Raw genomic sequence first — 23,522 nt, forward strand, 5'->3', positions numbered from 1 at the left:
GCCAAACCGCACACGTCTTCAGCTATTAAGAATTCCCCCTGCCATGTTACACTGCAGTGCTGGCACTCAGCCAACAGATGCCGCTATTTTCATGTCATTTTCTTGCAGAAATATCTTCTGCAATTCCTCATTGCTAATAGCAGGCCTCAAACTGGGCCTATACAAGTTTTACCTCAACAAAAATCAAATAATACGATCAATCCAAATTAACTGCTATTTCTGACTAGATTGTGTCAAGTTCATGCATTGATGTGGAAATTGTACTGCCTTACTTAATTCCAGGCATATTTGCGTCTGTTTCTACAACATGGAATGATTACACAGATATTTCACATACCAGCGCATGTTCTGCTGAGAGAGTTGTACTGATAACCACTCTTGCAATCGCAGCGATAGCTCCCAGGTATGTTCTGACAGACTTGTCCTTCTCCACAGCGATGCACTCCACTTTGACATTCATCAACATCTGTGCAAACAAAGGACTGTAGGGTTCACTGAGGTCAAACACTAATTGCCCCCCTTAGACCAGCAGCAAAATGCGAGTTCAAATTTTAAAGCAGCTTTCATTTCAGTGATACTGAAAAAGATGTTTATATTTCAAAAAAGATAAAGGGGGAATAAAAACAGGGGGTGGCCTAGTGTGTAGGGAGTGGATGAGAAAGTGGGATTACATAGAACTAGTCTGAACAGGTTAACGTGGACTCGATAGGTCGAAGGGCCTGTTTCCATAGGTGGCGCAGCGGCAGAGTTGCTGCCTTGTAGAGCCAGAGACCTGGGTTCAATCCTGACTACGTGTGCTGTCTGTACGGAGTTTGTACGTTCTCCCCGTGACCTGCGTGGGTTTTCTCCGAGATCTTCGGTTTCCTCCCACACTCCAAAGAATACAGGTTTGTAGGTTAATTGGCTCAGTATGAATGTAAAACTGTACCAAGTCGTGCTAATGTGCGGAAGAAAGCTGGTTGGTGCATTCTCGGTCGGCTGAAGGGCCTGTTTCCGTGCTGTATCTCTAAACAAAAATTGCAGCTGCTTAGACTTATGGTGTAAGGAAATGTTCTTACCAATGCATTGAGAACCATCAGTACTTGCATGATAACCCCTTCCACAAGTGATGAAACGTCTTTGGCAGGTGTAAGAACCAACATTGTTAATGCATTTGAACCCAGGCTTACAAACCTGAGTTAAAGTAGTACATTCATTAATATCTGTAATGAAAAATTATGTTCAAAAAACAATTAATCAATTTGTCCTAAAATACATACCCCTGAAATACAAAAATCAGTTCATTAGCCTTTAAATTATTTTGTGAAAGGTCGTGCAGAGACTCAATAAATGATCGGATTCTGACTATTGTGAAGAGATTTTTTTACGATACCTTTCTAAGATCACAAATTGTGATCTGCATGGTAATTTGTTTCACTCCCTCTGCTTGATGGTTTAAATTAAGTGTTTTGTTTTGGCTGCAGCAATTTAGGTTACATAACATAACTCATCACTGAGCATTGGTGCATAGCAAGAGTCAATGGAAATCCACAAGTGCAACTATAAGCATCATGATCAATGCAGGATAATGTTGTACAAGACACTATGGCTTAGAATCCATGGCTAACACAGACATTGTGCGGCAGGCCAACACAATTTTTGTTCAAGTATCTGCCAGAGCAAATATCAATGGCAGATGACATCCAAGGCATTGCGCCCAATAGACCACTTGTATGGCACTGTGTAGGAAGGAACTGCAGATGCTGGTTTAAACCACAGGTAGACACAAAAAGCTGGTGTAACTCAGCGGGACAGGCAGCATCTGTGGAGAGAAGGAATGGGTGACGTTTCTGGTCGTGACCCTTCCTCAGACTGAGAGTCTGGGCAAAGGGAAACTAGAGATATAGACGGTGATGTAGAGAGATATTGATATGCAAAAAAGTAACGATGATACAGGAAACAGGCCACTGTTAGCTGTGAGCTGGGTGAAAACGAGTTATAGACAATGAGACTCAACAAGACGACTTTGAAACTAGGGTGGGGGAGGGATGGAAAGAGAGCGGGGGGTGCAAGGGTCGCTTGAAGTTAGCAAAATCAAATTTGGGCTATAAGCTGCCCAGCCGAAATATGAGGTGCTGTTCCTCCAATTTGCGCTGGGCCTCACTCTGACAGTGAATAAGACCCAGGACAGAAAGGTCAGTGTGGGAATGGAAAGGAGAATGCACGTCTATGGCACTTACAGTATTAATACGAAGGCCGCTGTTCCAGAATTTGCACTCTTCTATTCAGTAAAATAAATAGCTAGTTTTGAGCTCCAATGGAATGAAGTATGTGGAACCACTCAAACAACCTCTACGCCCATTGACAGTTACCGAGCCTGTCCCACTGTATGAGGTAATTCAAGAGCTCTCCTGGGTTTAAAAAAAATCAAGCTCGTGGTAAGTACGTAGAATGTACGTAGCGGCCACGTCGGAGCTCGTGGATGCCTCGTAGCAGCTCGTAATGCTAATGGCAGGTACTCGGGAAACGCGGTAACTCATGAAGCTTTGACAGCACTGTGAAAAATATCCACGAGAGCCCCGAGTACCTACGAACGGCTATTACCCTAATTCTCCGAGTTCGAATCAGGGGAAATTCGGGAGAACTCTTGAATTACCTCGTACAGTGGGACAGGCCCCTTACATTTTCTCCAAGCACTTTAATTATTATTGAAAGTGTAATATAAATGAACAAAATTTATGAAAGACTGTGTGGTCATTGTGACAGTATCTAACTGCTATCAAGCTATGCTTCTCTGAAGGGATTAGATATATTGTCACGGGCTTACTGCAACATCAGTTGCTACACATTTAATTCATAGGTATTAGTGTGCAATTAATGACAAATGTCCATGCAAACCCATTTTTTTTCCACAAACTCCCAAGTGATGTTGAGAAAATGTGTAGGGAGGAACTGCAGATACTGGTTTAAAATGAAGAAAGACACCAAAAGATGGAGTAACTCAGTGGGGCAGGCAGCATCTGTGGAGAAAAGGAATGGGTGACGTTTCAGATCGAGACCCTTCTCCAGAATAAGAGTCAGGGGAAAGGGATACGAGAGATATAGAAGGGCGATGTGGAGAGATGTAGAACCAGTTGCTTCCTACATCTATCTTCAGTTTAAACCAGCATCTGCAGTTCCTTCCTACACATATCTTTCATTCATTTGTTCTATATCTCCCTACATCACCGTCTATATCTCTCGTATCCTTTTCCCCTGACTCTCAGTCTGAAGAAGGCTCTCATAAAGTCATGAGGTCATAAGTGATAGGAGCAGAATTAGGCCATTCGGCCCATCAAGTCTACTCTGCCATTCAATCATGGCTGATCTACCTCTTCCTCCTAACCTCATTCTCCTGCCTTTTCCCCATAAACCCTGTGGCCTGTACTAATCAACTCAAAACGTCACCTATTCCTTTTCTCCAGAGATGCTATCACCAGCCTTTTGTGTCCATTTGATGCTGAGGAAACATTTGATGCAGAAAATGCCTGAAAGATTTCTGATACTCTTAGAACTCTGGATTTTCAGCCAAAATTCGCTACAATTGATACTTGCAACAGTTCCACAATTGGTTGTTACTTTATGCATCAAATGCATGGCCTCGTATTAAGCCAGCCAGGCAAGAAGGCTGAAAAGATTTATCATAGCCTCTGTTCAAAACAGCAGCATTTTCCAGACCTTGTATAGCCAAATCAAATTCATATCCTTCTCTCCAAATTAACAGAACTGAATGGAAGTATTATTTGATTCCAGCCTGCCCTCCCAAACTCATCACAAAACAATACTGGCCCACTGTTTTGAAATGAAAATATGTTTAACATTGCTCAGAAATCGAACAGAAGATCTCATTGATAAATTCAACAGATTTCCTTTCAGTCACAATAATATAATTTCCTATGCTTCCAATAGCGATAAGGTCAGAATTTGTTTCATACATTAAAATATCAGATTTTTTTCACACATTAATCTCACACATTTCAAAGCAAGCATGGAAAAAAAATCTTCCACCCAAAAATAGCAGCAAAATCCTCCATCATCAAGCTCGGTATAAAAATCAGCTACAAAGGCTTTAATTAACTTAATTTATTATTGCAGTTCTCTGACAAATATAACAGAGAAAAACATGTAATCAAGTCAAATTCCAGAGTTTTATGCCTCAGATGGCGTATTATTTTAGTAGTTTAATTCCTCTGTGGCGTTTACATCCCAATCATAATGCATGGGCTTCAAAAATATATATATTTTAAATGAGACAGAGTGTTGGGGGCAGTCTCGTAATTAAATCCTCTACATGGGAAGAATAGTGGAGCTGCTTGCTACTTTTAGTTAAATTAGTATTTGCATTTAGTATTCTGCAAATAATATGCCAGAAGCATGCTTTAATCATCATGTTAAAAATAAGCAATGTAAAAGAGTCCTACAGTCAAGTATTGAATCCCATTCCACATTCCTGCTTCAATATAATCTCCCTGGTCAATTCTTAAGAAGTCAGAGCTTCAAAAAATTGCATACAAAGGGTTAACAGAGTTTCAGCTCTGGCATTAAGTCAACAAAACTATTTGGATGTTCAAAGCCCTAACAAGTTAAACAAATTTCAAATTTTAATTAATCAGGTTTCTTCATAATATTCCTTTGAAAAGCTGCTTTTCAAAACAGTCCATTACCATGGCAGTTGCCTTGTGTGTCCTGTTGAAATCCCTCAGAGCAAACCACTTTCGCAAGGCAACGGAATGACCCTGGAGTGTTCTGACATTCATAATTTACTGCACAGTCATGATTGCCTTGCTCGCACTCATTGATATCTGCAAATGGGAAAAAGAGAGTGTCAGCATTCACAGCTCTGCACCATGCTGACCAGGAAGAGAAGCAGTAGCATGCTATCTAATTCATCAGGCAGAAGAATCACTCAGTGCTAACAGAACACGTCCTTACTCAAATACACACAATCACTGGAAGTAGCCCCGAAGCAACTTAATTTTTTTCTGAAATAAAGTCACTAGGTAACAATGGAATTTTACAACAACAATTTATCTGACTGAGTTTATTTGTTACCTTGAATATTAAAAGGCATTAGAAATTAGCTAATTCATATTGTCTCTGTTATACATTTCTTCACCCAGCATATGAGTGTTTTGGGCAATAGGATTTTTTTTGCATAGAATTTTAAATTGGCTGGGTATAGGTAACAGATTTCCTAATGGTCTGTTTTTGTGAGGATGTGCATTTATGGAGACCACCGCCTCCATGTGCAGAGAGGAACTGCAGATACTAGTTTAAACTGAAAATAGACACAAAAAGCTGGAGTAACTCAGTGGGACAGGCAGTATCTCTGGAGAGAAGGAACGGGGGAAGTTTTGGGTCGAGACTCCTCTTCAGACTGGAGAAGAGTCTGAAGAAGAGTCTGAAGAAGGGTCTCGACCCAAAACGTCACCCATTCCTTCTCTCCAGAGATGCTGCCTGTCCCGCTGAATTACTCCAGCTTTTTGTGTCTACCTCCATCCACCTTCCCCCTCTCCTACCCCTCCCCCTCCCCCCTCCCTGCACCTCTACCACCACCCCACACCCACCCTGCCCCACAGAAAGGTGATGTAATCCTATTCCTGCTTTGTCAATGATCAATCGGTTCTGTAGTTCAGGCATCCAACCACAAGAAGGAGCAAGCACCCTGTTCTGAAAGTAGATGTGACTGCAGGGCATCCTGCTAGGTTAATTACTGCGCGTCGAATTGGGATACTGGTTCGAGGAAAATCATTAAAAACGTTTCCGGCTGAATATTGATTATGCAATGTGGAACGTATGTGACCAAACTAGGGAATTTAATATTCTGCAAGAGCTTCACTGCTGCATTATATATCCCACCCTGTTTGATGGCATAAAGGAGGATGTTTCTGCAGGAGTCTAGGCTAAAAGCCTCACATACAGTTATATTTATTTTTGCATTTAACTTCAATCACGTTAAAGTGCCCACCATTATGTGAGCTCCAGGTTGCCGAGGGGACTGGAAATTAGCCAACCCTGATATCACATGGGAAGAATTTTAACTTCGCCAGTGGAGCAGAAATGAGGAAGAAATTGGTTAAGAATTAAGCTGCGCCATTCTCAATGATTCATGGTTTTATCACCACTGATAAAAACAAAGACTGAGAAACCCACCAGACTCGGGCATACATACCAATCTGGATTCTGTGAAGTTAACAGGGCCCCACCAAAATTCTGCCTAGCTCTTGCACAAGGCAGTTTCTCCCTCCAGGCTGATGTAGGCTATAGGAAGTTCACAGACAATAACATTCATACTCGTAACTCAGCGTGTCAAACAGCATCGCCGGAGAAAAGGAATAGGTGACGTTTCGGGTCGAGACCCTTCTTCAGACAAGTTTTAACCCGAGTGGAATTGAAGTGGAATTCTCTGCCACAGAAGGCAGTGGAGGCCAATTCACTGGATCTTTTCAAGAGAGAGTTACATTTAGCTCTTAGGGCTAAAGAATCAAGGGATATGGGGGGGGAAGCAGAAACGGGGTACTGATTCTGGATGATCAACCATGATCATGTCGAAGGGCCGAATGGCCTACTCCTGCACTTATTTTTCAATATTTCTATCAAACGTCATCTATTCCTTTTCTCCAGAGATGCTGTCTGACCTGCTGAGTTACTCCAGCTGTTTGTGTCTACCTTCGGTTTAAACCAGCATCTGCAGTTCCTTCCTAAAAATTCCTACCAGTAAAGGGCTGGCTGCAGGCTGGAGCTATGACACACATGGGACAATTGACCTACAATCATCACAACCATGTTTTTCTATTCAATGGAAATGTTGATAGTATTCTTCCTTCCCCAGATGCTGCCTGACCTGCTGAGTATCTCCAGCCTTTTCTGTTTTTATTTCACATTTTCATCCAGCCCTATAAGATTTCCAGTCCCAGTCAATCTTCTGCAGAGATCGTTTGGACAAATTTTATTAAGATGCCATCGCTTAGCTGATTATTGAGATTTGAAAGAAGTGATCACCTGATTTATTGAGGAAACTATTACATTATTGGGAAAGCATAAGGATCGTAAGTGAAGTAGGGGTAAGAATCTTAATAGAAGAAGGGTCTCGGCCCGAAATGTCACCCATTCCTTCTCTGCAGAGATGCTGCCTGTCCCGCTGAATTACTCCAGCTTTTTGTGTCTGGACTCGTAAGTGATCTGATTTGGATCCGCTGGCCATGGGGCAGATTCAGGAGATACAGGTGAGATGGTGTCAGGGGCTGGGAAGGTTGCTGTGGCCACTGCACTCAGCCTTTGCTGGATGGCCGAGTGAATCAAAGTAATGAACTACTGCAATAGTAAAGATCTCAGCGTGGAGCATATAGGAACCATGCACCTCGGTTACAAAGAGTTCAAAACATGGTTTTCTTTCTGTAGTTGTCTGCTTGGATCTGCTGGTATTGAAGGAGAGGGTGTTTAAGGACTGTCCTGTTCCTGGTAGCAGCCAATTACAAGGGGCAGCACGGTGGCGCAGCAGTAGAGCTACTTACTGCCTGGGTTCGTTTCTGACTACGGGTGCTGTCTGCACGGAACTTATACGTTCTCCTGGTGACCTGCGTGGGTTTTCTCCGGGATCTTCAGCTTTCTTCCACACTCCAATGGCGTACTGGTTTGTAGGTTAATTGGCTTGGTATGAATCCAAACATTGTCCCTACTGTGTGTAGGACAGTGTTAAAGTGCGGGGATATGTTCCCCAACCTGCGATGAACTGGTTTGATGGTGACACCGGAATAAAGGCTAGAGGAATAAGACACAAAGAGCTGGAGTAACTCAGCGAGTCAGAGAGCATCTCTGGAGAAAGGGAATAGGTGACATTTCGGGTCGAGACCCTTCTTCAGTCTTCGACCCGAAACGTTACCTATTCCTTTTCTCCAGAGATGCTGCCTGACCCGCTGCGTTGCTCCAGTTTTTTTTGTCTATCTTCAGTTTAAACCAGCATCTGCAGGAACACCACCTCATATTTCACTTGCGCAGCTTACACCTCAGTGGTATGAACGTTAACTTCTCTAACTTCAAGTAATCCTTGCTTTCCCTCTCTCTCCATTCCTCCCCTTCCTAGTTCTCCAACCAGTCTTACTGTCTCCGACTACATTTTATCTCTGTTTGTTTTGTTGTCACCTAGCTCCCAGCTAACAATGATCGATTCTACTTTTTCCTTGATCTCCATTCCCTTTGTCCTGTTCTCACATCTTACGCTTCCTTATCTATGTACCTCCCTCTCCCCTTATATCAGTCTGAAGAAGGGTCTCGACCCGAAACATCACCCATTCCTTCTCTCCAGAGATGCTGCCTGCCCCGCTGAGTTACTCCAGCATTTTGTGTCTGTCTGCAGTTCCTGTCTACACATCCAGTAAATATGGGAATCAGAGAATAACATTAAATTGATTAGCCTTGAATTTGTTGGACTCAGCACTCAGAATTAATATTTCAGTCATGCAGCTATCATGCAATGGGAATATGCATTGAGACAGAACATGGAGGTTCACAGATTAAGAATGTTAAGTATCAATGTGCTTCATATAAATGTCAAACCTTGACAGTAATCAACCATTTGTTCAAAGCCTGGTCCACAAGTGATCAGCTTCTGACATCTGTAGGAGCCAACTGTATTGATACATTTTTCTCCATTTTTGCATGTTTGGGAGACTGTTAAACACTCATTGATATCTGCAGGGAAACATTATAATTCATGACTGTCACACTGCTAAGATATTGAAGCTCAAATTTTACACTTATAAATCAATGAGATTAAAATATGAAACATGACAATTCAAACCATTTAGACACAAAAACCTGGAGTAACTCAGTGGGACAGGCAGCATTCCTTCTCTCCAGAGATGCTGCCTGTCCCGCTGAGTTACTCCAGCTTTTTGCATCTATCTTCGGTGTCAACCAGCATCTGCAGTTCCTTCCTACACAATCCGAACCATTTGCTGCAATTATGCGCACAACATGAATCCCACAAAAGTGAAATATTGTAAACGTGAAAGATGAAAATGCTGGAAAGTTCATGTGAATGGCATCTCATCAAGATCTGTTTCTTTCCCCACAGGCGCTGACTGTCCTGTTGACTATTTTCACACTTCGAATCCACAAATCCGAAATGAGAATTCTATAGAAAATGCAAAATGCGAAATTCTTCTTGAGAGAGCTGGCTTACACTGTGAACATTGCATTTCCTGGAATCCTTGCCCACTCTCAATGGCATGATCCTAAGTCTCATGGAACTAAATTAAGCATTCGTCCTTTTAGAAACTTTTGCTGAAAGACATTCCTCATAGCAAAAGATTGGGTGTTAATGGGAGAGGAGTGACATTTCGTTGACCGGTAAACTGTTTCTCAGTGTTGTGGATTATCTGACTATGCAAAATCTCTGTAGGTAGGAGAGCAGTCAAAATTCATTCATCTATTGATTCAGAAATATCTTCACCCTAATTTATTCCATGCTTATCGGCAGTCATTTCACAGGCAACCCAACCCTTTTGGGCCTTTTGGTGGCCCAGCGGTAGAGTTTCCGCCTTACAGCGCTTGCTGCGCCAGGGACCCAGGTTCGATCCCGACTATCGGTGCTGTCGGTGTGGAGTTTGTACATTCTCCCCGTGACCGCATGTGTTTTCTCCGAGATTTTCGGCTTCCTCCCACGCTCCAAAGACGTACAGGTTTGTAGGTTAATTGGCTTTGATAAAATTGGAAATTGTCCCTAGTGTGTAAGATAGTGCAAGTGTACGGGGAGATCGCTGATCGGCGTGGACCCGGTGGGCTGAATGGCCCGTTTCCACGCTGTATTTCTAAACTAAACTAAACACTTTTCATCTGGTCCAACCTTCCAGTTTATTGCATCAGAAAGTGAAAGTATCACAAGGATGCCGACCATCTTGGCCGTTCTCTTTTCTCTTCTGGATCTTCTGCAAGGAGATACTGGAGCCTGATATCCTAAGTCCAGAATTAAGAACAGTTTCTTCCCCAATGCAAATAGAACGCAAGAACCGATCAATTCTTTCACACCCCCTTCCCGGAGTTACAGCTGCAAGTTCTTAGCTCTACTACATTTAGGTGTTCTGTTATTGTATTATTTCCACAGAGGACCCGCCACATACAACGTTCCACAGATCATAGGATGTGGTCATGAGTGATAGGAGTAGAATTAGGCCATCGCCATCACGCCTTTGCCATTCAATCATGGCTGATCTATCTCTCCCTCCTAACCCCATTCTCCTGCCTTCTCCCAATAACCCCTGACACCTGTACTTATCAAGAATCTATCTATCTCAGCCTTTAAAAAATCACTGGCGGCCTCCACTGTGGCAAAGAATTCCACAGATTCACCACCCTCTGACTAAAGAAATTCCTCCTCATCTCCTTCCTAAAAAAAGTCCTTTAATTCTGAGGCTATGATCTCTGGTCCTAGACTCCCACTAGTGGAAACATCCTCTCCACATCCACTCTATCCAAGCCTTTCACTATTGTGTACGTTTCAATGAGGTTCTCCCTCGTACTTCTAAACCAAACTAAATACTGCCTGAGCTATGGCCTGCCTTCTGAGTTTTCTTTGCCTTTATGTAAATGATGGGCAACCTATATTTTAATGACTTAATGACGTCAGAGGGTGGAATTCATTGCTACAGAAGGCTGAGGAGGTCAAGTCAATAGATATTTTTGAGGCAGAGATAGATCGAGTCTTGATTAGTACGGATGTCAGTGGTTATGGCAGGAGAAGGCAGGAGAATGGGGTTAAGAGGGAGAGATAGATCAGCCATGATTGAATGGCAGAATAGACTTGATGTCCCGAATGGCCTAATTCTGCTCCTATCACATGACTTTATGAACTCATTCTACTCACATGATGCAGTGGAAGAAATTGCATTAGTGCCAACGAGAATTTCACTGGGAAATCAATGTACAATTTCCCAACATTCGATACATAACCACAAAATGTGCCAAATGCTGCTAAACTAACCAAAATCCCAAACATTGAGGTCTTTACAGCGTTTAGTACATAAATAGATTTTATCCGCCAATTTTAAGGATTTAGCCGAAGATAGACACAAAAAGCTGGAGTAACTCAGTGGTCAGGCAATATCCCTGGAAAAAAGGAAATGTTGACATTTCGGGTCGAGACCCTTCTTCAGACTGAGCATCAGGGGAAAGGGAAACGAGAGATATAGACGGTGATGTAGAGAGATATAGAAAAAATGATTGACAGAGATGCAAAAAGGTAACAATGATAAAGGAAACTGGCCATTGTTAGCTGTGGGCAAGGTGAAAATGAATATAGACAATGAAACTCAACAAGACGACTTTGAAGCTGGTACGACTTGGGTGGGTGAAGGAGGGGGGATACAGTTACTTGAAGTTAAAGAAATCAATGCTCATACCAGTGGGCTGTAAGCTACCCAAGCAAAATATGAGATGCTGTTCCTCCAATTTGCATTTGGCCTCACTCTGACAATGGAGGAGGCCTAGGAAGGGGAATTAAAGTGTTTGGCAACTGGGAGATCAGGTAGGTCCAGACGGACTGAGCGAAGTTGTTGAGCGAAAGGATCAATTTAGCCTGTCTAGGATTCCGTTTCTTGTGCTACCACTCCATATTCACTTTATAATGCGATTTTGTTGCTCATGTTACCAGCTAGTATTTCAGTTCCATGGGATGCCTATTGTGCTTAGGAACACATGCATGTATTTCTGCATACATGCATAGAAAGTATACTCAAGTAGTTGATGTAACCTACACATTGGATGTAGTCGAAAATAAGCTGACATAGATAAAGGAAGAATGCAATGTCTTTAAATGCATTTGGTTGTGAATTTGAAGAATGCATCAGTCAGCAAGGATTCTGTAAGCAGCCATCTGGTGTTAAAATCTCCTTGGCCTGTTTGTGGAGCAACTTCAGATAATACAACGATAGTGAGCTTGGGGGTAGAGTGAACTGTAGATTGTAACATTAAACATGAGTGGTTGTCTGACAAAGGAAGGCAGAAATTGAATAATGAAGGTACATAAATGTGCAATCATTGTTTTAAACTCAAAACTGGAAAGGTTAAAGTCAGAAACATTTAATTCTCGCCCAGTAATTTGTGAAATAAACGAAATCTTGGTGCCAGTTCTCCATATGGCTGAGAGCGAGAGTGTGGTATGAGCAGAGCTTTCTGTTATACTCGAGTTTGCTTTTTGTGTTAAATGACCTTGCGCAGGAGAGAGACTGCAAGGAAAGCTATACCTTTCATCAAAGAACTTCTATGCCAATAAAGAGAGCTCACACATTCCTCATTCTGCAGCGAAAACAAGCATGGAATTAGGATTTGCATTTCAGCATTCTCAATGAAGGAACAATACACGTTTGCTATTGTCCAACTTAGCTGAGGTGAATGTAAAATGCAAAGGACAATAAACCCTCTCAGTTCCTTTGTGAAAATGATTGTTCAAGTCTACTGCAGTGTCAAGTTGATTAAAACCAGATGGGTGGTCAGAGTACTGGGAGCTGTGCACGGGTGAGGTTACAACTATTCCTCCACATGGTCTAGAACTCAGATAAACTCTTCCCTCATATAAATAAAGTCCATGCATCTTTGGCAATCCAGTTCTAATATTTCCTTGAGGAGCACACAGAATAATGCTTCCACCACGATATGGAAACCCAAATGTTAAATCGCCAGAAGCCACACACAGTGTTTCAATTCCTTGTTCAAGTTCAAATTACATTTGATTCCTGTTCAGTAATGAGTGAAATAATGAATCTTTGGTCCTTGTTCTCCATATGGTCGACATTTCTGAACAACCATCTGGCGTTAATCAACCTGGAGCTACAGCAGTATTAAAAATTCATTCCTACCCGTGTACTTGTGCAGAGATATTAATGCAAATTATCAATGTGCTTAACTTATTAAAGTTTAATTCTGCTGCAATTGAAACTATACATGATCAAAATGATAAGCTGCAGTTTTATTCATTTACATGTCTAACAGAAAATCAAAGCTCACAATTCATACAAATTCCTTGCAGTTAAATTAACCCATAAGGTCATAAGGAATAGGAGTAGAATTAGGCCATTCTCTCCCTCCTAACCCTTAGGGTTGTTCTGTAGAATCATAGAATTACATAGCAATGCAAATGTGTCCATTTGGCCGATCAAGTCCATGCTGGCCATGATGACTATCCACACTTAGTCGGTGGGGGCGCTGCAATGGCGGCAGCCCTGTCAGCAGCGCGTTAGTTTTTTTAAACTTTTTTTATTTTTTTAGTATGTTTTAAAGTATGTTTTTAATGTTTCTTTGTGTGTTTTGTGTGGGGGGTGGTGTGGGGGGGTGAGGGGGAAACCGTTTCGGCCGCCTCCTCCATGGAGAGGCGACTTTTTCCAGGTCGCCTCCCCCGTGGCCTAACAGCAAGGATCGGCGCGGCCTTTCCCGGAGACGTGCTCGGGACTTCAGCTGCGGACGCAGCGTGGACTCTCGGCGTGGAGCAGGTGAGCCCTCGCTGGGAATCGCTGGAGGGGAGTGCTCCGTTTTGTGGCCCGGGGCAGCCGGCAGCCTGCAGCCTGAAGCCGCGGTCTGCAGAGCTCCAGCTGGCGCGGCGTCTACAGCCCGGGATCCCTCGTGGGGGACGCGGGGGAAGAACTCGTGGGGGACGCGGGGGCACCACTGCCGGCCTGCGGCCAACTTCAACCGCGGGCCCGGCGTGAACTTACCATCACCCCTGGAGGGGAGCTTCGACCGCCGACCCTGCAGTCTGCGGTGCTTCTGTCTGCGGTAAATAGGTAAATCTTCGACCGCCGGCCTGCGGCCTACACCAACTTAAAGCCGCGGTCTCCGGTGGGGAAGAGCCGACTCTGGACCTACCTGGACTTGTACCTTGTCCTTTTACCATCTGGACGCCCGCAGCAACGGCTGCGGAGGGTTGAGGTCCCGACCACGGGGGAAAATGGAGGAGGACTGGCCAAATTGTGTGCCTTCCACCACAGTGATGAATGCTGCGGTGGATGTTTATGTTAAATTTTTATTGTGTTTTTGTGTGTGTTCTTTATAATTGTACCGCTGTTGACATATTCATTTCACTTGCACTTATGTGCAATGTGACAAATAAACCGTATTGTATTGTATTGTATTGTATTGTATTGTATTGTATTGTATTGTATTGTATTTTACTAATTCAATTGTCCCACTTTACACAAGTATCCCTTCACGCTTTTTCCATCTCACTATTGCCTCATTCCATTAAATGTTGGAATGCCACCTGTCTCTACCACCTCCTCTGGCTGTTGATTCAAGACATTCACCACACTCTACCCCAAAGAACATAGAAGCGATATAGTTGCTGCCTCACAGCGCCAGAGGCCAGGCTTCAACCATGACTGCGGGTGCTGTCTGTACAGAGTTTGTACGTTCCCCCCGTGACCTGCGTGGGTTTTCTCCGGGTGCTCCGGTTTCCTCCCACACTTCAAAGACGTGTAGGTTTGCAGGTTAATTGGCTTGTAAAATTATAAATGGGCCCTAGTGTGTGTAGGATAGTGTTACTGTGCGGTAAACGCTGGTCAGACAATAGACAATAATAGACAATAGGTGAAGGAGTAGGCCATTCGGCCCTTCGAGCCAGCACCGCCATTCAATGTGATCATGGCTGATCATCCCCAATCAGTACCCCGTTCCTGCCTTCTCCCCATATCCCCTGACTCTTCTATCTTTAAGAGCCCTATCTAGTTCTCTCTTGAAAGTATCCAGAGAACCAGCCTCCACCACCCTCTGAAGCAGAGAATTCCACAGACTCACAACTCTCTGTGAGAAAAAGTGTTTCCTCGTCTCTGTTCTAAACCTTATTCTTAAACTATGGCCCCTGGTTCTGGACTCCCCCAACATCAGGAACATGTTTCCTGCCTCTAGCGTCTCCAAACCCTTAATAATCTTATATGTTTCAATAAGATTACCTCTCATCCTTCTAAGTATACAAGCTCAGCTGCTCCATTCTCTCAGCATATGACAGTCCCGCCAACTCAGGAATTAACCTTGTAAGCCTACGCTGCACTCCCTCAATAGCAAGAATGGCCTTCCTTAAATTAGGGGACCAAAACTGCACACAATACTTCAGGTGTGGTCTCACTAGGGCCCCATATAACTGCAGCTCCTATACTCAACTCCTCTTGTTATAAAGACCAACATGGCATTCGGTTTCTTCACTGCCTGCTGTACCTGCATGCTTACTTTAATTGACTGATGAACATGGACCCCCCAGATCCCGTTGTACTTCCCCTTTTCCAAACTTGACACCATTTAGATAGTAATCTTCCTTCCTGTTTTTGCTACCAAAGTGGATAACCTCACATTTATCCACATTAAACTGCATCTGCCATGCATCTGCCCATTCACCCAACCTGTCCAAGACACCCTGCATTCTCATAGCATCCTCCTCACAGTTCACACTGCCACCCAGCTTTGTCATCAGCAAATTTGCCAATGTTACTTTGAATCCCTTCATCTAAATCATTGATGTATATTGGAAATAGCTGCGGTCCCAGCACCGAGCCTTGCCCACTGGTCACTGCCTGCCATTCTGAAAGGGACCCGTTAATCCCTACTCTTTGTTTCCTGTCTGCCAACCAATTTTCTATCCGCAATACCATGTGATCTAATTTTGAGGGGGCTCGATGGGCCAAAGGGCCTGTTATCACGCTGTATCTCAATACTAAACTAAACTAAACTCATTTATATATTCTTCCTCTCACCTTAAAGCTGTGCCCTCCAGTTTTAGACTCTCTTACTTTAGTAAAAAAGATTCTGTCTACCTGTCCTGACTATCAGGTCACCCCTCAGCCACTGAGAATAAATCCATTCAATCCAATCTCTCTTTGTGGACCCCTCCTTATAATCAAGAGAATTTTTAATGTAAATACTAATCAGCGAAACATGTGTGAACCAATTGAAATCTATTAAAGAATATAAAGGATGATAGTAAAAGCTTCTTTAGGTATGTGAAGAAAAAAAAATTAATTAAGACAAATGTGGGTCCCTTGAGGACAGAAACAGCGGAATTTATTATGGGGAACGAGTTTAACAGGTAAAGGTACACAAAATTGCTGGGGAAACTCAGCGGGTGCAGCAGCATCTATGGAGCGAAGGAAATAGGCGACGTTTCGGGCCGAAACCCTTCTTCAGAGTTTAACAGGTACTTTGGTTCTGTCTTCACTAAGGAAGACACAAACAATCTCCCACATGTACTAAGGGACAGAGCACCTAGGGTGACGGAGGAACTGAAGGAAATTCACATGTCAGGAAATGGTGTTGGGTAGACCGATGGGACTGAAGGCTGATAAATCCCCAGAGCCTGATGGTCTGCAGGAGGTGGCTCTAGAAATTGTGGATGCATTTGGTGATTATTTTCCAATACAAATTCTGGATCAGTTCCTGTGGATTGGAAGATAGCTAATGTTATCCCACTTTGCAAGAAAGGAGGGAGAGAGAAAGCAGGGAATTATGGACCAGTTAGCCTGACATCAGTGGTGGGGAAGCTGCTAGAGTCGATTATCAAAGATATAATAGCGGCGCATTTGGATAGCAGTAACATGATCGGTCCAAGTCAGCATGGATTTACGAAGGGGAGACAAATCTTCTGGAATTTTTAGAGGATGTAACAAGTAAAATGGATAAGAGAGAGCCAGTGGATGTAGTGTAGCTCAGAACTGCCAAGTTTTGTCAGAGCATTTCAGTATTCTAGTACCTGAAAACCAGTATTTTGCTGAGGAAATCAGTATTTTTACACAGTGTCATTTTGCTGAAAAAAATGTTATTTTTTATGTGTGGTCATACATACAAGAGTACAAGAATGCATATCTTTACTACCAATTGACATGTCTTCTATGCACCTTACTTGACAGTGCATTCATTGCCATCTCTTTGTATACTTCTGTTTGAATGGCTGCTTCCTGCTTTTAGCACCAGATGATGATGTAGGAGCCATTTTGGAAGCCTCCATATCCCTCCCTTGCTCTCTCTCCCTCCTTTCTCTCTTTCCTTCCCTCTCCCTCCCTCCCTCTCTCCCTCTTCCTTTCCCTCTCTCTCTTCCTCCCTCTCTCCTTCCTTTTTTTCTTCATCTCTCTCTTATTCCCTCCCTCTCACTCCCTCCCTCCTTCTCCCTCTCTGAACAGTCTGCGACCCATAGCGCTATGTGTAAAGGCAATAGCGCTCCAGCTGGTAGCACTATAATTAGAAACCACAGCGCTGTTCGTTTAAATTACCCACGCGCTAAAATGACAGCGCTGTTTAAACCTGTAGCGGGACAGGCAAATCAAAGCTTACAAAAATAATCATCCCGATCTTGAAATTTAAAATATTAATAGATTTAATTTGCTATAATTTTAGTTACAGTATGACTTTTTATATCCTTGCATTTTTTAAGCAGCAAGATGAAACAGGAAGTCGGCCGATTTAAAAAAAATCCGTATTTAACAAAGCAAATCCGTACATCCGCATTCTTATCGCATTTCCGTACAAAATACAGAAAATCCATACTACTTGGTAGGTCTGGTACCTGGACTTTCAGAAAGCCTTTGATAAGGTCTGACACAGGAGATTAGTGGGCAAAATTAGAGCACATGGTATTGGGGGTAGAGTGCTGACATGGATCGAAAATTGGTTGGAGACAGGAAACAAAGAGTATGGATTAGTGGGTCACTTTCAGAATGGCAGGCAGTGACTAGTGGGGTACCGCAAGTCTCGGTGCTGGGACTGCAGCTATTTACAATATACATCAATGATTTAGATGAAGGGATTAAAAGTAACATTAGCAAATTTGCGGATGACACAAAGCTGGGTGGCAGTGTAAACTGTGGAGATGATGCGATGAGGATGCAGAGTGACTTGGACATGTTGGGTGAGTGGGCAGATGCATGACAGATGCAGTATAATGTGGATAAATGTGAGGTTATCCACTTTTGAGACAAGAACAGGAAGGCAGAATATTATCTGAATGGTGTCAGGTCAGGAAAAGTGGAAATATAGCGAGACCTGGGTATCCTTGTACATCAGTTGCTAAAAGTAAGCATGCAGGTACAGCAGGCAGTGAAGAAAGCTAATGGCATGTTGGCCTTCATAAAGAGTGAAGTTGAGTATAGGAGAAAATAGGTCCTTTTGCAGTTGTACAGGCCCTGGTGAGACAACACCTGGAGCATTGTGTGCCGTTTTGGTCTCCTAATTTGAGGAAGGACATTCTTGCTATTGAGGGAGTGCAGCATAGGTTCACCAGGTTAATTCCCAGGATGGCAGGAATGTCATATGATGAAAGAATGGAGCAACTGGGCATGTATTCACTGGAATTTAGAATGATGAGAGGGATTCTTATAGAAACATACAATTATTAAGGGATTGGACACACTAGATGCTGGAAACATGTTCCTAATGTTGGGGGAGTACAAAACCAGGGGTCACAGTTTAAGAGTAAAGGGTAAGCCATTTAGAACTGTGATGAAGAAAAACTTTTTCACACAATTGTTGTGAATTTGTGGAATTTTCTGCCTCAGAAGGAAGTGGAAAGCGATTCACTGGATGCATTCAAAAGAGAGTTAGATAGAACTCTTGGGGCTAGTCAGGGGATATGGAGAGAAGGCAGGAACGGGGTACTGATTGTGGATGATCAGCCATGATCACATTGAATGGCGGTGCTGGCTTGAAGGGCTGAATGGCCTACTTCCTGCACCTATTGCCTATGTATCTATGCATCTATGTATCTATGCCACTGGACTTACCAAGTGATTGAGAGTAAAAATACGTGGCCTCGTAGGAATAATAAAATTTGATTGAAGGATCTTTTTAAGTACGTGGTGCTGCAAGAGGATTGAATAACTGACAATGATCAGCGACATTTTTTTAAATTCTAAAGTATTCTCGATTCATTCATGATTTTATGCATTTTTAGGTTGTTTAGGGACACATTGATGATAGTTCCATTAGAAAGGAAATGTTCCAGTGGAGACAGAATATAAATCTAATGTAAAGTCATGAACACTTGGTGAGGGACAATGCAGCGTGGTAGACATTGATAAGCATAGAAACATAGAAAACAGGTGTAGGCCATTCGGCCCTTGTGACCCCTGGTTCTGGATTCTTAAACTGGGACCCCTGGTTCTGGATTATCAAGAGTTGGTATAAGTTTGTTAATTAGCACAAGGACAGTCCATCCAGGCACTTCGTACAGAGACCAGGATACATTTCTTTGCAGGGGATTGTAATTGCAGGAATTTTCTACCTCAGCATTATTGCACACTCAAAGCTGAAACTGATTGATTTTTGCTTCGGTTTAGGCTATTATCACCTGTACCGAGGTACAGAGAAATACTTTAATTAGTCAGTTTAGTTTATTGTCCCATGTACCGAGGTACAGTGAAAAGCTTTTGTTGCATGCTAACTAGTCAGCAGAAAGACAATGCATAATAATAATTAAAATAATAATAATATATTTTATTGTCATTGCACATAGGTGCAGCGAGATTTGGTATGCAGCTTCCATCCGATGTCATAACTTAAACAACTAATAAAATTTAGATATCCCGAGAAACATGGTTTATAAAACAAGAACAGTAAAACAGTCTAAAGTGCAAATATGCCTGTGCCGGGTCGATGTGCGACGTGACCATCCGAGGGAGACAGTTCATGGGGGTGGGGGGTACTCAGCAGGGCCTGCTTGATTACAATCAAGCCATTTACAGTGTATAGATACATGATAAGGGAATAACGTTTAGTGCAAAGTAAAGCCAGCAAAGTCTGATCAAGGATAGTCCGAGGGTCACCAATGGATACTGAGTTGGATGATCAAGGATACTGAGTTGGATGATCAGCTATGATCATATTGAATGGCGGTGCAGGCTCGAAGGGCCGAATGGCCTACTCCTGCACCTATTTTCTATGTTTCTATGGTAGTTCAGCACTGCTCTCTGGTTGTGCTAGGATGATTCAGTTGCCTGATAACAGCTGGGAAGAAACTGTCCCTGAATCTGGAGGTGTGCGTTTTCACACTTCTATACCTTTTGCCTGATGGGAGAGGGGAGAAGAGGGAGTGGTGGACAGTGGTGGAAGCAGAGGATGAAGAAATCAGGAAGATAGAGCACAATGGAAAAGGTTTGCGGTGATCTTATCTGTCAGAGCAGACTCGGGAAACAGTACGTTACTGATCAGTTATAAACCTGTCGCTTTACCTCCCTCCTTGACTCCATCCAAGGACCTAAGCAGTCTTTCCAGGTGCGGCTGAGGTTCACCTGCACCTCCTCCAAACTCATCTATTGCATCCGGTGCTCTAGATGTCAGCTGCTCTACATCAGTGAGACCAAGCGTAGGCTCGGCGATCGCTTCGCCCAACACCTCCGCCCGGTTCACAATAACCAACATGATCTCCCCATGGCTCAGCACTTCAACTCCCCCTCCCATTCCGATTCCAACCTTTCTGTCCTGGGCCTCCTCCATGGCCAGAGTGAGGCCCACCGTAAATTGGAGGAGCAGCACCTCATATTTCGCTTGGGTAGTTTACACCCCAGCGGTATGAACATTGACTTCTCTAATTTTAGGTAGTCCCTGTTTTCTCCTTCTTTCCCCTCCCCTTCCCAGCGCTCTCACTGACCACTGTCTCCGCGTAAAACCACTAAAGTACTTTTAAAATGCAATCATTGTTGGCGTACAGGGACATTGAGCCTTAACGGAAACAAACATCATCTCCTCACATCTCATAACATCGCTGGGAAGCTTCTCCATTATCACAATCATTGTTGGCCATTTAGTCTGCAATAAAGATTAGGACAACCATAGAGTCATGGAATGATACAGTGCTGAAACAGGCCCCTCAACCCAACTTGCCCACTAGCTACACTAGTCCCACCTGCCCGCGTTTGGTCTATATCCCTCCAAACTCGTCCTATCCACGTAACCACTGCAGCAATTCCAGGCAGTTTGATCGGTTGTATCTGATTCTATATGGAACAGCAGCTGTAGGCTTTAATCTGTTAACTAAATGAAAAGCAGACATTTCAATGGAAAAATGTACAAGAGAAAGGACTTCTGGTCTTACCGACACATTTGTCGAATGCATTCGGGACAAAGCCACTCGGACACGTTATTATAGGGATGCACTGGAATGATCCATGATTATTTTTACAGGACTCTCCTCTTGAACAGTTGTGTGTGCCCAGTACACATTCATTCACATCTGTATAGTAAATCATTGGAAAAAGATTTATAAAAATTAGAGTATTCTTAATTGATATGTAACGAAATAGATATTTTCATCATACAAGCTGTCCCGAAGTTTTGGCTGGCTACTGATTCTATTAACTGTTAGTAACTCAAACAGTTCACATCGGAAATGCAGCCGTGACTAGGTTTGCATGCGGCAGAAGATGTCTTCAGCGCTGCAGAAGGTGACAAATCTTTACCACCCGTCTACCAAACACTTGTACGCACATCTGGACTGCATGTAAATTGGGTTCGGACAGCTTTATCCTTGATGGCCAAGAGTGGGCATTTTGATGGAAGTACAGGATGCAGTAAGTGGCTGATACTGTAAATGGCCAGTCATCCACTGCTATCAAATGGCCAATGGATCATAACGTTGGGCAGCTGGAAAGAACTGTGTTCAGGGGGAACTTCAGCAAATGTGGGTGATATTTTGCTGGATGGATGACCTTGAGTGAAGACACGGGTGGGTTTCAACTAGTTTGACAGGGGGGTGGGATCCTACATAGGACTGAGGCAGGTGGAGAGTGATGAGAGAAAGGTTAGTGGACAGAATAGGCAGGAGAAAGGTGGTGAGCGAGGATGGGCTGTTGCTTTAAACTGCACTTATTTTAATGCAAGAGGCCCTTTCGGGAAAGGCGAGTGAACTCAGGGTGTGGATAGGTCCGTGCGACTGGGACGTTTTAGCCATTACAGAAATCAGCGACCACTGATCTATTAGGATTAAGATAGTTATGGGAAGAGACGGGGCTGGCCCACAGGTTAAAGTTCTGAACTGGGGCAAGAACAACACTAAAAGTATTAGACAGGAACTCACTCAAGTTGATTGGAGCAGGTTGTTTGATGGAAAAGGAACTTCAGGAAAGTGGAATGATTTTAAAAGAGTGTTGACAAGAGTCCAGGAAATGTATGTTCCTGTTGGAGTGAAGGGCAGGGCAGGCAAGTGTAAGGAAGCTTGGATGACAAGGTAAAGTGAGGCTCTGGTCAAGACCTCCCTCTTAGAATAAAGGGGAGGTAATTTAAGACTGAGGCGAGAAAAAACTTTTTCACCCAGAGAGTTGTGAATTTATGGAATACCCTGCCACAGAGGGCAGTGGAGGCCAAGTCACTGGATGGATTTAAGAGAGAGTTAGATAGAGCTCTAGGGGCTAGTGGAGTCAAGGGATATGGGGAGAAGGCAGGCACGGGTTATTGATAGGGGACGATCAGCCATGATCACAATGAATGGCGGTGCTGGCTCGAAGAGCCGAATGGCCTCCTCCTGCACCTATTTTCTATGTTTCTATGTTTCTAAGATTATGGAGCAGGGATGGAGCGGGTACAAGCAGCTACAATAACGTGTAGCCCTGTAGGAGTTTCCGGAACTGAGGAACAATCTAAGAAAGGATATCAGGAGGGTAAAAAGGGTACAGGAGATGGCTCTGACAGATAATATTAAGGATAATCCCAGAAGATTTTATAAGAATATAAAAGGAAAATGGTCACCAGAGAGAGAGTAGGACTCCTCAAGAACCAAAGCAGTCAAGTCTGCGTGGAGTGACAAGAGATGGGAAGGTCCTCACTGAGTATTTCTCCTCTGTTTTTACCAAGGCGGAAGACATGAGGACTGAGGAACTCAATGGAAGTGTCTTGAGAGCAGTCAGTGTTACGGTATACGAGGTGCTGAAGGTGCTGGCATGTATGAAGGTGGACAAATCTCCTGGGATTATCCTGATCAGATACTGTACACCAGTGGACATTGTGGGAAGCTAGAGAGGAAATTACAGGTGCCCTGGCTAAGATTTAAGAGCTGTCATTAAATACGGGCGAGGTGCTGGAAGACTGGAGAGTGGCAAATGTGTTGTCTATTTAAGAAGGGCTGCAGGGAAAAGCCTGGGAACTACAGGCCAATGAGCCTAACATCTATGGTTGCATCTGGATGGGCAAAGGCTGATTCAGGATAGTCAGCACAGTTTTATATGTGGGAGGCCGTGCCACAAATCTCATCGAGTCTTTTGAAGATGTGACCAAAAATGTTGATGTTGCATATATGAACTTCAGCAAAGGATTTGACAAGGTTCCGCATGATAGGCTGCTCTGGAAGGTTAAATCGCATGGGATCCGAGAAGAGATAGCTGAATGGATAGAAATTTGGCTCGATGGAGGGTGATAGTGGAAGGTTGTTTTTCGGACTGGAGGCCTGCGACTAGTGGTGGGTCTCAGGGTTTGGTGCTGTGCCCATTGCTGTTTGTCGTCTATATCAATGATTTGGATGAGAATGTACAAGGCATGACGTCGGAGTT

At 43.4% G+C, this 23,522-nt stretch overlaps 1 protein-coding gene across 3 annotated transcripts in view; it reads right to left on the bottom strand.

Annotated features, from left to right (window-relative positions):
- The window catches only part of fbln2 (fibulin 2), a 224,809-nt gene that overhangs the window by 35,207 nt on the left and 166,080 nt on the right, over positions 1 to 23,522 (bottom strand). For 2 of the 3 annotated variants that reach the window (XM_033037197.1, XM_033037198.1), the window contains 5 exons: positions 21,077 to 21,214; positions 8,575 to 8,709; positions 4,683 to 4,820; positions 1,059 to 1,202; positions 338 to 466 (listed from right to left, as the gene is read on the bottom strand). In XM_033037197.1, coding sequence (XP_032893088.1) covers positions 338 to 466; positions 1,059 to 1,202; positions 4,683 to 4,820; positions 8,575 to 8,709; positions 21,077 to 21,214 — 684 coding nt within the window. The remainder of the gene's footprint in view (positions 1 to 337; positions 467 to 1,058; positions 1,203 to 4,682; positions 4,821 to 8,574; positions 8,710 to 21,076; positions 21,215 to 23,522) is intronic. The other variant, XM_033037199.1, reaches the window with a different exon arrangement.

This window comes from Amblyraja radiata, chromosome 18 (genome assembly GCF_010909765.2).
Source record: "Amblyraja radiata isolate CabotCenter1 chromosome 18, sAmbRad1.1.pri, whole genome shotgun sequence".
Taxonomy (NCBI): domain Eukaryota; kingdom Metazoa; phylum Chordata; class Chondrichthyes; order Rajiformes; family Rajidae; genus Amblyraja; species Amblyraja radiata.